Source organism: Ascoidea rubescens (genome assembly GCF_001661345.1).
Source record: "Ascoidea rubescens DSM 1968 unplaced genomic scaffold ASCRUscaffold_7, whole genome shotgun sequence".
NCBI classification, from domain to species: domain Eukaryota; kingdom Fungi; phylum Ascomycota; class Saccharomycetes; order Ascoideales; family Ascoideaceae; genus Ascoidea; species Ascoidea rubescens.
In genome coordinates this window covers 576,211-591,068 of record NW_017962919.1, presented here as the reverse complement: position 1 = coordinate 591,068, position 14,858 = coordinate 576,211, and the positions used below count along the sequence as shown (strand labels likewise).

General features: G+C 30.4%; 4 protein-coding genes across 4 annotated transcripts; 2 read left to right on the top strand and 2 right to left on the bottom strand.

The window, feature by feature from the left end:
* Positions 1 to 263: 263 nt before the first annotated feature.
* On the bottom strand, positions 264 to 5,236 carry ECM29 (Ecm29p). Its single transcript, XM_020193357.1, has one exon. The coding sequence runs from the start codon at positions 5,141 to 5,143 to the stop codon at positions 461 to 463; it is 4,683 nt and encodes a 1,560-aa protein (XP_020047087.1). The 5' UTR covers positions 5,144 to 5,236; the 3' UTR covers positions 264 to 460.
* Positions 5,237 to 6,976: 1,740 nt separating this feature from the next.
* On the bottom strand, positions 6,977 to 8,796 carry ASCRUDRAFT_76143 (auxin efflux carrier). Its single transcript, XM_020193356.1, has one exon. The coding sequence runs from the start codon at positions 8,516 to 8,518 to the stop codon at positions 7,160 to 7,162; it is 1,359 nt and encodes a 452-aa protein (XP_020047086.1). The 5' UTR covers positions 8,519 to 8,796; the 3' UTR covers positions 6,977 to 7,159.
* A 2,367-nt stretch (positions 8,797 to 11,163) lies between these two features.
* On the top strand, positions 11,164 to 11,898 carry ASCRUDRAFT_8377 (uncharacterized protein; the record flags this gene model as incomplete). The annotated part of the gene is made up of 2 exons (XM_020194854.1): positions 11,164 to 11,323; positions 11,492 to 11,898. The coding sequence occupies 2 exons, from the start codon at positions 11,164 to 11,166 to the stop codon at positions 11,896 to 11,898; spliced, it is 567 nt and encodes a 188-aa protein (XP_020047085.1).
* A 1,321-nt stretch (positions 11,899 to 13,219) lies between these two features.
* On the top strand, positions 13,220 to 14,689 carry VPS4 (AAA family ATPase VPS4). The gene has a single exon (XM_020193355.1). It carries the CDS (start codon positions 13,336 to 13,338, stop codon positions 14,644 to 14,646), a length of 1,311 nt encoding a protein of 436 aa, XP_020047084.1. The 5' UTR covers positions 13,220 to 13,335; the 3' UTR covers positions 14,647 to 14,689.
* Positions 14,690 to 14,858: the final 169 nt, after the last annotated feature.

Below are 14,858 nucleotides of genomic sequence, written 5' to 3'. Positions count from 1 at the left end.
TAAAGTTTTGATTATATAAATTATTTACTATTTAATTCATCAAATTACATTACTATTATTATTACGATTACTATGATTATTATTATTATTGTTATTATTTTTACTATTATTATTCAATTATTTTTCAACAAATAATTTTACCATTCAATTCGATTATATTATACTTTTTTTTAAAAAAATTTTTGGGAACAGCCAACCGGTAAGTTAATTTTTTTTTTTATTTTTTTTTTTTAATCCTTTTCATAAACGCTTTTAATTGGTTATTCATTTTCTATATCATTTTGCTTAGTGCTATTCACTTTATGCATTTTTTTTGTGGATTCATAAAACATAAATACAGTACAAAATTATAAACAAGTAAATAAGTAAATAAAAAAGCTTTATTTTTATCTAGTTTTTATAAAGATTACATAAAAGTTTAGAAAATATAAAAAAATATAACAAAAAAAATTAATAAAAGTTAGTGTTTATACAATACTGTATCAATCTCAACTTTTACAACTGACGAACTTTCTTCAGCCCTCATTTTATTCATTTTTTCAATAATGAAGCTTTCATGATTTTCAATTTTTAATGCATTTAACAACTTTAATAGCTTTGAAGAACTACGAACTGCTTGTAATCTAACATTCTCAATTGCAGCCTTATTACAACATCTAAAAAATATCGTATTCCAAGAGGATATCGAAAATTCAATTTCTTCCATAGATAAAGATTGTTTTGAAGACAAAAGTGTTTCAATTAATTTTGAAAAAGAATCACAAACAGCTATTTGAGTTCGCCATGTTATAATAACAACTTTGGATTCAAAGAAACGTTCAACTGATTTTAGAATCAACATAAAAAGAGGTTGTGAAAACTTTTCATCATAACATTTAAAACTATTTGATAAACTTTTCAAAGTATTATTTTTAAACTGTTCAAGTTTTAAGTTTTTTGCTGAGGATTTCTTGAAAGATTGTATATCATTTGGCAATCCTTTGTTGTTTCTATCAACACTTGTACCTATATTGTTATCATTATCATCATCATCTTCTTCTTTAAAATATTCATCATCTAATAATGGTTCGCAAATATTTACCAATTCTTGATAAATGGTATCACTTGGAAATAATTCGGCAAATTGACATAGTGCAATTACAGCATGTTCTTTATATTCTCTATTTTTCCTCTTGGATTCGGATATCATAATCATCTGTAAACGATCGTATAGTCCTTCAGTAGACAAAACTAATTGGTGATTTGTTCGACAAAGTGTGACTAGAGCTGCCAAAATCGACTCCTTGCCCTTCCATGATCTACCCGTGGAAGTTTCAATCAAAAGTTGGAAAATAATCAAAGTATTTTGAGAACTCAAAGGATTATCTTTAGAATGATGAGAAATAGCTTTCAATGCATTGGAAATAGATTCTGCCCCAACTTTTTTTATGAAATAAGACTGAGAATTCAAACATTTTTTGGCAAGAGTACAAATCTCTTCGATATATAACTTAATAGCCCCACTACCAGCCGTATGATCGGTCCATACTTTGTTGAAACTGTCTTTGACATCTTTATCAGGATCATGTTTTCCGATATAAGCTAAGGGCAAAAATGCTGAAGCAACAGATGAGAAACTTGAAGGAGCATAGGTTCCAACAAATTCACTTGCTATCGCTGCTACTCTTCTCTGATCCACGCTATCGAACTTGAGATACATATTTTCAAGCTCTACAGCATATTTAGCAACAGTGTCAGTAGAACAAATTCTGCATACATAACCACAAGCTTGAGCATATCCCTCTCGAATAGTTTCATTTCTATGTTTTAGTTGAGACGTGCTTGCTTTTAATAAAACTTCACCATATGGTCGAGTAAGTTCTAAATGTCTTGAGATCAATGTAACAATAATTTTGCAACTTCCAACTTTTGATGGAAATCCAACAGATTTCTTTATGGAATCGATGATATGCAGAATGATGTCCTTCATCATTTTGTCATCAGCAACATCTAACATTTGATCAATTGATTTCATTATTGGTGAATGATAAACAGCTTGCAATCTTTGATTATCAATATCAAGTGCAGTTGTGTCATATTTTTCAGCATTGAGTGCTAAGTAGTTAACAACCTGGGGTTCAAATAAGGTCATCATTGATATCATTTCTCCAATTAAATTTGGTAAAAATGGTTTGAGAGCCGTTACACTTTTTTCACATAATTGAAATATTGTTTTCAAAGCAAAAGTTTTGATTTCTTCGGCATCACTTAGCAAACCTCTGTTACCTAATAAAAACGGTATAACTTTTTTCAATATTCTTTCTGATTTTAAAGAAGATGCTCCTGAAGGAATATCTGTGATTCTGGTCAAATTAGAAACTAAAAACTTAGTCAATTGAGCACCTGAATTACGAACACTATCTTTAATATCATCCATTGATCTGAATGACATTGTCCAAATAAGTTCCAATTTAGGTTCGTAGACTTCCAAAGGCAAAACTTCAAGAAGATCAATTAGTGCAATACAGCTGGCTTGTCTTACTCTCCATTCACGACTACCCATACCTCTGACTAATTCGTTGAATATTATATCATGATGAGATAATATAGTTTTTGATGAATCTGTTATCAAAATATTCCACATGTCATTCATTGTCTTTGAAACAGACTCATTTGCATCAAACCTATATCTGTACAATTTTGGGATCAAGCTTGAGTTTGATTTAAGCAAATCATCCAAATTAGCCTTTGTTACTAATGCACCCAATCCAAATGCAATCCCCTTTCTAGAAGACCATAAGGTGGAATTTTTAGCCAATGACATAAACTTATACACTAGACTTGGATCACCAACTTCTGATGCTAAGTTTAAAATATCTTTATAAGTGGATATAGAACCATCACTGGTCTTCAAAATTCCAGGTTCAAACAATTCTGTGTCTTCATTAACAGACCCAGCAGAAAGTTTTTCTGCAGCTGTAGAATCCGTAAATGATTTTAACAATCCCTTGACTAAGGACTCTCTTAAATCTGAATCACCCAACTCATAAATTAATGATAAACCAATTGATGCGGACTCTTGAATTAATTCATCTCTTTCTGCTAAAAATCTCATAAAAGCAAGATTGATTGCTTTTGCATTTTGTTTAATTAACGTATGGTTACCACAATACTTTACTAAGGATAACAACCAAAGACATGCAGCTTTTCTTAAAGAAGGTTTGGATTTAGAACAAGAGTTCAAAGTAATGCTTAAAACCAGATTAAATTTTGAGTCCAGGACTTTTGGAACCAAAATTTTGAGGTCCTCAATATCAACTTCTTGCAAATCAATGCTTTTATTTAGCAAATTTGAGTTCCATCCCCAAGCAACAACAGTCAAAGCCTCACCACTAAAAAACCCAAATTCGGGTTTTTTTAGACTATTAGCGTTAAAGATAACAGTCGGAAAATCAATTATCTTTTCAGTATCAAGAATGCTTTCATATGCCAAAGATAAATAAGAAAAAGTTACAACAGATTTTTCATGGAGCCTTTTAACAGTGATCTTGACTGTAAGACATAACTTCTTGTAGATCTCTTTAAAGGGATCCTCGGTATATTCCAGATGATTATCTTGAGAATAGAGAGGGTTTAAAACACCATATATTGCCAATTGATCTAATCCTTCTAACAAATTTTCATAATATTTTTTATTTTCTTTTTTGAGATTATAATCCATTAGTTGTGAATAAAAATTCAAAATTTTTAGTAAATCATCCAAAGATACAACCGAAAAACGTCTTAAAGCAAAACATCTGGATAATATAAAAGCTAATACAGTTAATTTAACGGAAAATATTTGGTTATCTCGAAGTGAAAAAGAATCTTGAAATTCATTTTTAATGATTGGGATTTCATTGACTATATTCTTAACAATTGATTTAATCTTTTGATCAGAGTATTGCGGTCTTGAAATAAGTAAGCCAGTGGTTTTTGAGATAAGTAATACTAAATCATCTTGAAGTATTTTTAAAATATTATTAGTTCTTGATTGGTTTGAAACAGCGTTATTTGAATTGGGATTAAAAGCTAAGAAATTTAAGAGTTTATCTATTTCATTAGGAATAAAATAGCTAGAGACAATTGGTGGTGAAAGAGATAAAATATTATTGAAAACAGTACCATATGTGAAAATGTTTTCCAGATCGGAAGAATTGATAGAAGTTAAGTTTATATCGTCATTTTCGAAATTAAAGTATTCTTTGAATATCAAGTTTAAAAAAACTATTAAAGGCGGTGGATTTGATTTATTTACTATACCATTATTTGTATTTAAAAGTAAGTTGAGGTGACTTTTAACCAATTGTCTTACATTTGCATCTAAATCAAATGCTTTATCGACATTATTTTCCCATTCCAAGTTAATTACGATGCATGTGTCTTTACCTTGTACAGCATTCATGATTAGGAATTTTAGCAAATAAGTGTAGCAAGTATAAAGACAATTGTGTAATAGAGAAGAATTAATATCAGGTATTTTTTCAATAAACAAATCAAGCAAGGAAACAAAAGAAGGAAATTTGAAGTTCGAGGTATTGATTGCAATAGCCTGGTTTGAATTTAAAAAAGAAGGTTTTGAAGAAATATTTGAGAGTGGATTTAAACCTTTGATAGATTCTTCAATAATATCGAATTTATTGATTGATGAAGTGGCTATGATATTCATTAGTCTTGCCCAATGATCATGGTAGTCAAAAATTGAGTTGATAAATTTAACTGAAAGATATTTGCAAGCAAATATTGCTTCTTTATTTGATTCTTTAAAATCTTGTAGAACGTATTTTTCAAAAATGTATTTTAGTTGGTCATATTGTGAAGCGTCTAATTTAAAACAGGAAATTTTTGAAACAAATTTTGATAAACAATTTGATATAAAAGATCTTAGATTGGGAGTTGTGTTATGTTCTAAAAGATCAAAAAATAGTTTTAGGTTTACAAAATAATTGTAAGATAGCAAAGTTGGTTCATTTAAATAAACCTCGGTGAGAAGAGATATTAGATCCTTTTTGTTGATAATTGATTCTGTGTAAATTTGTTCTTTGATTTTGATAGCTAGACCTTTATAGAACTCGAATTTTTGTTTTGATTCTTCATCAAGTTGAGTGTTATTTATATCAATCATTCCCACATCTTCTTCTTCTCCTTCTTCTCCTTTATTATTATTATTATTATGATGATTGGTAGGAGAAATTTGAATGATTTCATTTTGTGATTTTCTAGCATAGTTTATATTATTAATAATGTAATGAATTAAAGATAGAGATTTTTTCTTTAATTGATTATTATTTGATTGCAAACCATTTAAACATAATAGTTTTAAAGTGGTGAAATTTCTAGTTAGGAAATAGGTACTCTTTGTTAGGACTTTGTCTATAAAGACTAATTTGTACTCATCATTGATTGGAGGTCTATTGTCGATACCTAAATAGAGATTTAGGATTTCTGAGATTAAGATTTGATTGTTACAAATTTCATTACTAAGATCTAATTTTCTATAAATGATATCATTGAATACTATTGATTCGTCAGATAATGAGATCAAAGAAAAGAGAACAAAAAAGGGATTTTTTTGGAATAAAATGTTTTTTAAATCTAGTAAATTTGTGAATTTGATTAGAGTTTTCTTTAAAACGAATAGCTGATTAGAGTTGTAAGATAAACCAGATTTGAAAGTCAAAAAGGAAACCTCTTCATTGGTCAAGCCCGGAGAAAAATAGTTTTGTGGGATCTCTTTTGAATTTGATTTTGACAATGGGTATAAAATGAAAAGTTTGTAGAACCAATTGAATAAAAAATCTGTATTTTGAGGGTTACTGTTAAAACCAAGAAATTCATTGGTGAAGTAAGTGGGATTTTTATAAATTGATGAATAGTCTTTATGAAAATTATCATAATCTGAAAGATTTAATTTTGTTAATAATTTGAAAAAAATGGATAATAATCTTGGAGAGACTGAAGAACTAAAATTATTGAGAGTATTTGATAGGATTAATTTCCAATAGGAAATGATGGTTGGTTTATCATTTTCCCTTTCAATTCCCTTAGATGCGAATAATAAAGAGTATAATTGGACTTGATTATTTGATTGGGAGATTGCTTGTTGAATCAATTTCTTGACGGGTAGTTTTATGTTAGGATCAGCATTGAATCTTTTGATCAATTGTTGAACAATCTTCAATATTTTAGAACGAACAGGAGAATATTGAGAGGATAGTTTCAATAAAACAGGACATAAGTAGGTGTTCACACAAGACTGGAAATCGTTGGCCAAAGCTATTCTCAACTCAACTCTATCAACCAAACTCAATTCAGCTTCCATCTTGTATTGTCAGTATTCAAGATAATTGAACAATTAGTGGAACAAAGACAGAAAACAGCTCAGTAGCACAAGTAGCAGATAGCAGCAATAAGAGACAGAAAGAAAGAGAAGAAAGAGAAGAAAGAGAAGAAAGAGAAGAAAGAGAAGGAAAAGAAGAGGGAAGAGAAGAGATGTCACATACAGAAACTAGTGATTGTTTCACGACGGACTCAACTCGAAAAAGAATTGAACCGGACGAACCAATGCGATTTTTTGTATCCAAATCCGAGTGTTCGAGCACCACCCATTGCTGTTCTAGTACCGGTAGAAAAAAACCTCAATAATCTGAATTGTTTTTGCAGCTTTGTGTCTAGTTAATTTCAAATGATAATCAAATTTAAACCAAGCATTATTTTAATTTTAGTTTGTAGAATCAAAAGTAAAAAGATGATGGAATACCGGACGTGAACTTGAACTCGATCACGTATCAAAAAGCCCGAAACACGTGTTGATTTCGAATTTCATACTTACAGAAGCCGAATGCAGAAACCCATCGCCACCGTAGGAAGAAGAGCACTGGTTCAACACAGCTGAAGAGCACTTCTTTGCAGTTCTTTCTGATACTCATCATAATTTCCATAGGCCATAAGGGCTCTTTCTTGCTGTCGTTTTTTGTGGAGCTTGTTTTGGTTCTGCTTCAGCTGCTTATCTCGGCAATAAACGGTAAAAAAAGGATATCTTCATCCAGGAGGGTAATATTGTTGATTTAGTATATAAGCTACGAAACCGCCGAAAAGTGGAACAAAGGCTGAAACATTAATTGAAACATCAATTAAACCATCAATTGTTGGCCCACGACAAGACCCTGAGCGAAACAAGAACTATCAACACAACAACTGGCAAGGTGAATACCACGTAGGCCCAGAACAACACTCCTGCCATTTCCTTCTGGTAGATCTCATTAATCTGGCATATTTGCGAGATTTGCAACGCTGGAGGAGCAACAGTGAGCATAAAGGCCACAATCAAGAAAATTGGATCCGACAAATTGGGCGACAAAAACGTAAAGTATTTGATGAGGATTGATATCGAGGGCAAGAGGATAAACGCAGGCAAGACCATTCGACTGATAATTGCCCCAATGATGATTCTCCTGTAGTATGGCGTTGCTGGTGGTATCTCGTTTGATGGATACAATGTTCCTCCCAACACTAGCAAGACCAATGGAATTGAGACTGATCCTAGCTGTGCAATCGCCGAGGAGACTGTGTTTTGGAAGAACCCATTTTTCTCATAGAACTGATATTTCAAAAATGAAGTTAATGAGACAACAAGTGCAAAGATCATTGCCACCAATGGCGGATTCAAGTAATTGATTACACTGATAGCAACTGTTTTCAATTTTGTAATCCAAGTATTGTTATTGTTGTTGTTGTTAATACCATAATTATCAGCACTGTTGTGGCTAGTATGAGTTATTAATAACGGGTCAGATTCAGTTAATGCCCGATGACTATGATTATTAGTATTCCTCGAATTGTTCGATTTAATGGACTCACTATCGAATTGATTTACCAGGTGCTGATGAATGAATTCCTCGTTTGACGAGGAATTACTATCATTAATATGATACAATTCATTAAATGATCTCTTTTTCATTAATGTGTTATAACCCCATGACCATCTTAAACATTGACCTAATTGGTGAAAAATCAAGAGATAAAGTATTCCCCTTGAAGCAATTTGATCAGAGTTATCATTTGTTATTCTGTCCCATTTTAAATTTGGCAAAGTATACGCCAACGACATTATAATTGACACTGGCAATGAGAACGAATTCCCAAAAACAGTTAATGCAGTAATGTAATTTGTTTCTGGCTCATTAAAGTTAAGAAACCTCGACACTATCTTTGATGAAATCAACGACACAAGTAAAAATGCTACAAAAAAAATTGGAACAATAATCAACTCAATGATTTTTTTTAATGATAAATCGGATGCCAACTTGATAAAAATCAATGCAGGTGTGAAAATAAAAACATTCAATTTAGATATTTTTGTCATTGTTTTAGAATCAAGTAAATCGTATTTAGCAGCAACATAACCCGAAAAACAAACCAACACAACCTGAATCACTGCTTGAAATGTTAAAAAAGATATCCGGAAGTAAGATATTCCACTCAATATTGAGACACTCATTTTTATTCAATAAATTAAATACTAAACTATAAGAATATCGATATAATAGCAATCTAAAACATTAAAACAAAAATTTCGAACTTCTTCTATGGGATTTTGAATCCATTATATACCGATCGCAATCTCTCACATTGTTAGGATATTAAACAAAAAAGACCCATATTAATTAATCAATTGTCAAACATCAACCTAAAAAGCCAAAGCCAATTAAGCAGTTTAGGCAGTCATGTCTTATTTAACATTTATACTAAAAACAATTGCACCACTGTGGATGGTTGTGGATGGTTGTGGTTGGTGAGTGGCGCTGAATTTCGAGTCAAGGGTGGCGTTTATGAGGCGCTAATCACCACAGTCATGGATTTGGCTGCACTGCATAAGCATGTGAGCTACAGCAACTATTCCAGCAATCCCGGCAGATGGTACTAGTGGTACAATAAAAAAACTAATTTTCCGTCTCACGGAAACGGTGCGGATATGAAAATCCTGTTTTTAGAAATTTATTGCTGGATAACCTATTTTACGGGTGCCTGTCCGTTGAAATTGCACTCAATGGCATTGTAATGAATAAATTTTTCAGCGACTCGAGTGGAATAAAACTAACTTCAATTTGAAATTACAAATTGTTACTTGTTCTTCCCGCTTGTAGAAACCGCACTGTTTCCGTGAGACAGAAAAGTGGTCTTTTTATTGCCCTAGCACTCCTAATAAAGGAAAATAACACACACTTATACAACTATCAATAATCAGTTTAATATCAAACGTAAATATATAAAATGAAACTATATGAAGTAGTTAGCTAAAACATTGAACTTGAAATAAAATTAATGAACTTTTAACCAAAATGACAAGGAACAAATTCCAAAACACTTCAATCAAGTTTGATGAGTAGGTAAACGCTGATTATTTCATAATATGATCGTCCGCCCAAAAAGGAATTACCCGATGTTTCCCATTTCACAATAATTTTTCTACCTTATTTTTATTTGAAATAAAAATTGTAAACTCTAAATTGCTTTCAAAATAAGTAAATCCAAACCAAAAATATCAATATGAATTGGCTCAAACAGTTTTACAATTAATTATTTTCCAATTCACGAAATATGTTTGTTTTGGTACAATCTGTAATTCCAGCTACTTTAGCCCCAAAGAATTTGTCTTATTTAGAATTAAATGAAATTCATATAACTGTGGTTGTTATTGTTATTGTTGAATTTTTTACCAGCGAACTAAACACCAGAAAATACATTTTAAATGATTTAGACTAATATCATTTCACCTTTTTTAGCAAAAATAAATCTAAATTAACAAACGTATGAAATTGACATGAAGTTCCCATTCAAACAAATTCATATAAACCGGCTAATGCATTTATGTATTTGCCTTTATTAAACAGCGAGTTTAATGTTAGATAGTTTGCTATTCCAAACGGTTAATGAATTTATGAATCCAAAGAATTATCTTTTTGTACAAGCAAAAACAAAATATAAAACAAATATTAAAACCAAACAAATCACTGCACTATGCATAAATATATTAATTGTGTAGTTTGCGCTAATCGTTTTATTGCTATTGTCTTTTCTATTCCATTTCTAATTGCTGATATGTTAATTCCATATTATTAATATCACTTTACAACATCAAATTCTAGCTACGTTCAAAATACTGCATATTTTGTTAATATGAGTAACCATCAACATCAACCTTTTAACCAACAACCTTTACAAACACAACCGGAAATTGCACAACCATTCTATTGTCAAAAATACAAATCTTTTCTAAATAAAAGAAAAGAAGATATAAAATATAATGACATTTTTCAGTATTTTATTGACAATATACACTCTGAATCTATAATCAATATGTTTTTATTATTCCCTTCATTAAATCTAGTAATCAAATTTAATGAGCGAAATATTGATTGCTAATCAATTTCAACTGCAATTTCAAAAAGTACAAGTGGAAGCAACAGATTAATGAAAACTTTACCAAACCTAATCTCATCAGCATTGTCTTCTGGAATAAACGATACCTATTTCGAAAACTTGTTATTTGAGTTTACAAAATAATATACAGGCAATAAAGAACCAAAACTACAATTAGAATTGTTGCTTAATGTTGGTAACTGCTTCTCTCGATCAAACTATAAAATGTTGGATGTAAGCAAAGCCACAACAATACATTATCAAATGGCTTTGCTTGAATATGTTTTCAATCCAATATGTATAATTCTCAGGGAATTATGTCATTTAGAAATAACAATAGAATCACAACAGCCAATTCATGTTTAAAAAAAAATCCAAAACAAAATTGTTTTTCTTTTGGTTACCCCGGACTTATCTATCTACCAAAAAAATAACCTACTAACTATTGAAATTAAAAAATTTAACATTTTACCACTGGTTACTGACTGTTTAATAAATCAACTATTAAACTCCATCAAGATGTTAAACGAGTCAAATATGGAAACAACAAAACATCTAAAGAGAATCTCATATTTCAAAAACTAACAACGTCTATGCTTGCTGGTAAATGTTATAAAGGAATCTTAACAAATTATTTTACTATGGTGTTGATTCGGATAGATATTGAAAAACTTAACACAATCAGTGTTGAATTTACTGATTCTCGAGCAATCCCAATCACTTATGAAATCATCGATTTTAAAAATAGTCGATTTTAAAAATAGTCAATTAACACTAAAAGCGATGATATTGGCTTTTATTTTTGAAGACCTTTGGGATTCAAATCTTCAGTTAAAAAAACAAATTATCAGTGATTTCTATAACAAAATTTCTAAAAATGATAGTCATAATGGAAAGCTGGGGTGAAAAAAGGAAAAGTTATTTTAATAATTTTCGCTTGACATACTATAAAGAATTTAGTCAAGTTTTTGATGAATCCAAAATCAAAATGGTCAACCTAGAGTTTGACAGCATCCAGGTTGGAAACGATACAATACACAAGTCCTCTCAGTGAACCAAAAATCATTTTTAGCTGCATTTAGCTCTACTGTCCCCCTAGAAAGTGAACAGATTATAATAAAGATATTTGACCCATTTGATGCAAAATCCAAACATGAATACGAAAAATTAACATATGGAGAGAGAATTAAACTTTGTTATAGCTCATTCAAAAAGGAAACACATATTTATGAAGTTATCAAAAACCACAATATGAAATGTGAAAGTTCCCAAATCATTAATATTCCAACAATATATCAAACTGGTTGCTTGATGATTAATTCCAATTACCTTTATGAATTCTGTGGGTTATATATAGCAATGCAGTATTTAGGTGATAGCAAACTTGCTACAGAATCAGATTTCAAAAAAGGGCTTTCAACAGCTTTCTTTGCTACATCAATTGCAAATATATCGTAATGATATAAAAAATTCAAACATTTTTATTTTTAATAATAAATTTTATTTTATTGATTATGGTTTTTCATCTTCAACAGATATTTCTTCACCATATGATTGCACCGAAAAGGATATAGAAGCTTTACAAGCGTGTAAAGAAAAAGCTCTTTATCAAGAATAATATCATCAATATGGTAATTGTTCAAAGTATTTAGGTGGTAAACTATTCATTCTAAATGTCAATTGGTAATTTCTTGACTCTTTTCATTTTTTTTATCAACTTTCGGTTTAATTTCTCTATATTGTTTTTTCAGTTTTTAAATTTTTTGGGTTTTTTATTAACTATTACAAATTTTTTTAATCAAAAAATATTTTTTTTTCAATGTGGAGATGCAAAAGTTGTGTAAATGAACCACTATATTAGTATGCTATTTATTGCGATGAATTACTTTTGTTCATCTATAATAATATCGGTAATTTAAATTTATATGATATGTGAAATTTATCAAAACTTTCGGCTAACTGTATCAATTTTGGATATTTCAAGTTTAAATAGCTGTGTATAAAGTTATCCGGCAAATCTTTATGATTCAATGAAATGATATTTGAAATCAAATAAATATTTGAGCTTATTCTCTGGTTTCCAAATAGAAAGTTCAATTTTTGAGTATTGTTATCGAAATTGTTATGTGATTCATATATATTGATATCTTGTAAAAATATTTCAATCAAATTTAGACATCTTAAGTTAATTCTAGTTTTTTTTAGTAACTTTAGTTTGGTTATATTTTTTTCATATAAATCCGAATGTAAAACTTAATTTCGGTAAGCTTAATTTTTCTTCAAGTCTTTTATCCAATCCAACTTTTACTTTATTTTTTTTGTCATTTCTCAAGTCAATTATTACAGTTGAATCCCCAGCAATTTTTTTATAGCTACTGGCAAGTAAACATTTAAAGGAAAGCTCAATCCAGCTTTGAAAACCGGACAAATAGTCTTTTTATTGCACCATTAGTAATTGATGACAAAGAAAGCCCAAAAGTGATTCGAGCCCGATGGTCGAAGAAAAAGACAGAGGATATATCTTATCGTCTTTTCGTTTAAGCGAACCGACATGTGTCGGACTATTTATAGTAAGAGTTATCCGTATCCGAGATACGTATAAATAACGTACGGATGGAATAAGCGATCCGCACAAAGCCAATGTATCACGGGAACATTACTTGCTGATTCCACAAGCACAGGGATGACGTGAGACCATTCGGATGGTGCTGGTTTTCAACAAACAGCGATTTCTATAAGTTACTTTTAGAACCCAAAACAAAAGGCGAAAACAATCAACATTTTCAAAAATAGGGTCCTTACTTCTTCATCTTAAAGTTTTTAGTTCTCTTACTTATACCTGATAGCTAATCACTAATTCTTTTCTGTTCATTCTAGATTTATTCTTACTCAAAAATGTCTACAGGTGAATTCTTGGAGAAAGGAATCCAATTTATTGAAAAGGCCATATCGCTTGATGAATCAAATAACTATGCTGACGCTTATCAAGCCTATTATAATGGATTGGATTATCTCATGTTGGCCATGAAATATGAGAAAAATTTAAAGTCAAGGGAAACCATTAAACAGAAAATCACTGAATATTTGACAAGGGCAGAGAAATTAAAGGCTTATCTTGACAAAAACAATAAAAATAAAGAAAACCAAATAAATACAGATTCAGCAAATGGTTCAACAATTAAAAGAGACGGTGATAATAGTAATAACAATAATGATGACGATGATGATGAAAATAAAAAACTAAAAAAATCTCTACAATCCTCAATTTTAAGCGAAAAACCAAACGTGAAATGGGATGATGTCGCAGGTTTGGAGCAAGCTAAAGAAGCTTTGAAAGAAGCTGTTATCTTGCCTGTCAAATTTCCTCAGTTATTTACTGGAAAGAGAAAACCGACTTCTGGTATATTACTATATGGTCCCCCAGGTACTGGTAAGTCCTTTTTGGCCAAAGCTGTCGCAACTGAAGCTAATTCCACCTTTTTTTCGGTGTCTTCATCTGATTTAGTCTCAAAATGGATGGGTGAATCTGAAAAATTAGTTCGTAATCTATTTAAAATGGCCAGAGAACATGCTCCCTCAATTATCTTTATTGATGAAGTGGATGCTCTTTGTGGACCCAGAGGCGAAGGCGAATCTGAAGCCTCAAGAAGAATTAAAACCGAATTATTGGTTCAAATGAATGGGGTTGGTAATGATTCAACTGGTGTTTTGGTTCTAGGAGCAACTAATATACCCTGGCAATTAGACGCCGCTATAAGAAGAAGATTTGAAAGAAGAATATACATTGCCTTACCAGATTTGCAAGCAAGAGTTAGAATGTTTGAATTAAACGTCGGTAATACTCCCTGTGAATTAACTAAAAATGATTATAAATTGTTAGGGAAAATAACTGACGGTTACTCAGGATCCGATATAGCAGTTGCTGTTAGAGATGCATTAATGGAACCAATAAGAAAAATTCAAACTTCAACTCATTTTAAATCTTTAACTGTTGATGGAGTTGAAAAACTAACTCCTTGTTCCCCTGGCGAGAAAAATTCAATAGAGAAAAGCTGGATGGATATTGAAAGTGATGAATTATTAGAACCTCCTCTAACAATTAAAGACTTCTTAAAAGCTATAAAAAAGACAAGACCAACTGTTAATTCAGCTGATTTACACAAACAGGAGCAGTTTACAAAAGATTTTGGTCAAGAAGGAAATTAATGATTTATTTATTTCTATGGTATTAATAATAATTTATATATAAATTAAAATGAAATAAAATGAAATAAAATTAAAATTAAAATTAAAAATTAGAAATTAAAGTTAAAAATGAATGAAATCTGGTAGTATTTTGAATTGAAAATTATAAAAATATTAGAACATGCTTTGAATAACAAAGAATCTTTACCAATTTTTTTTTCCATAACATAATA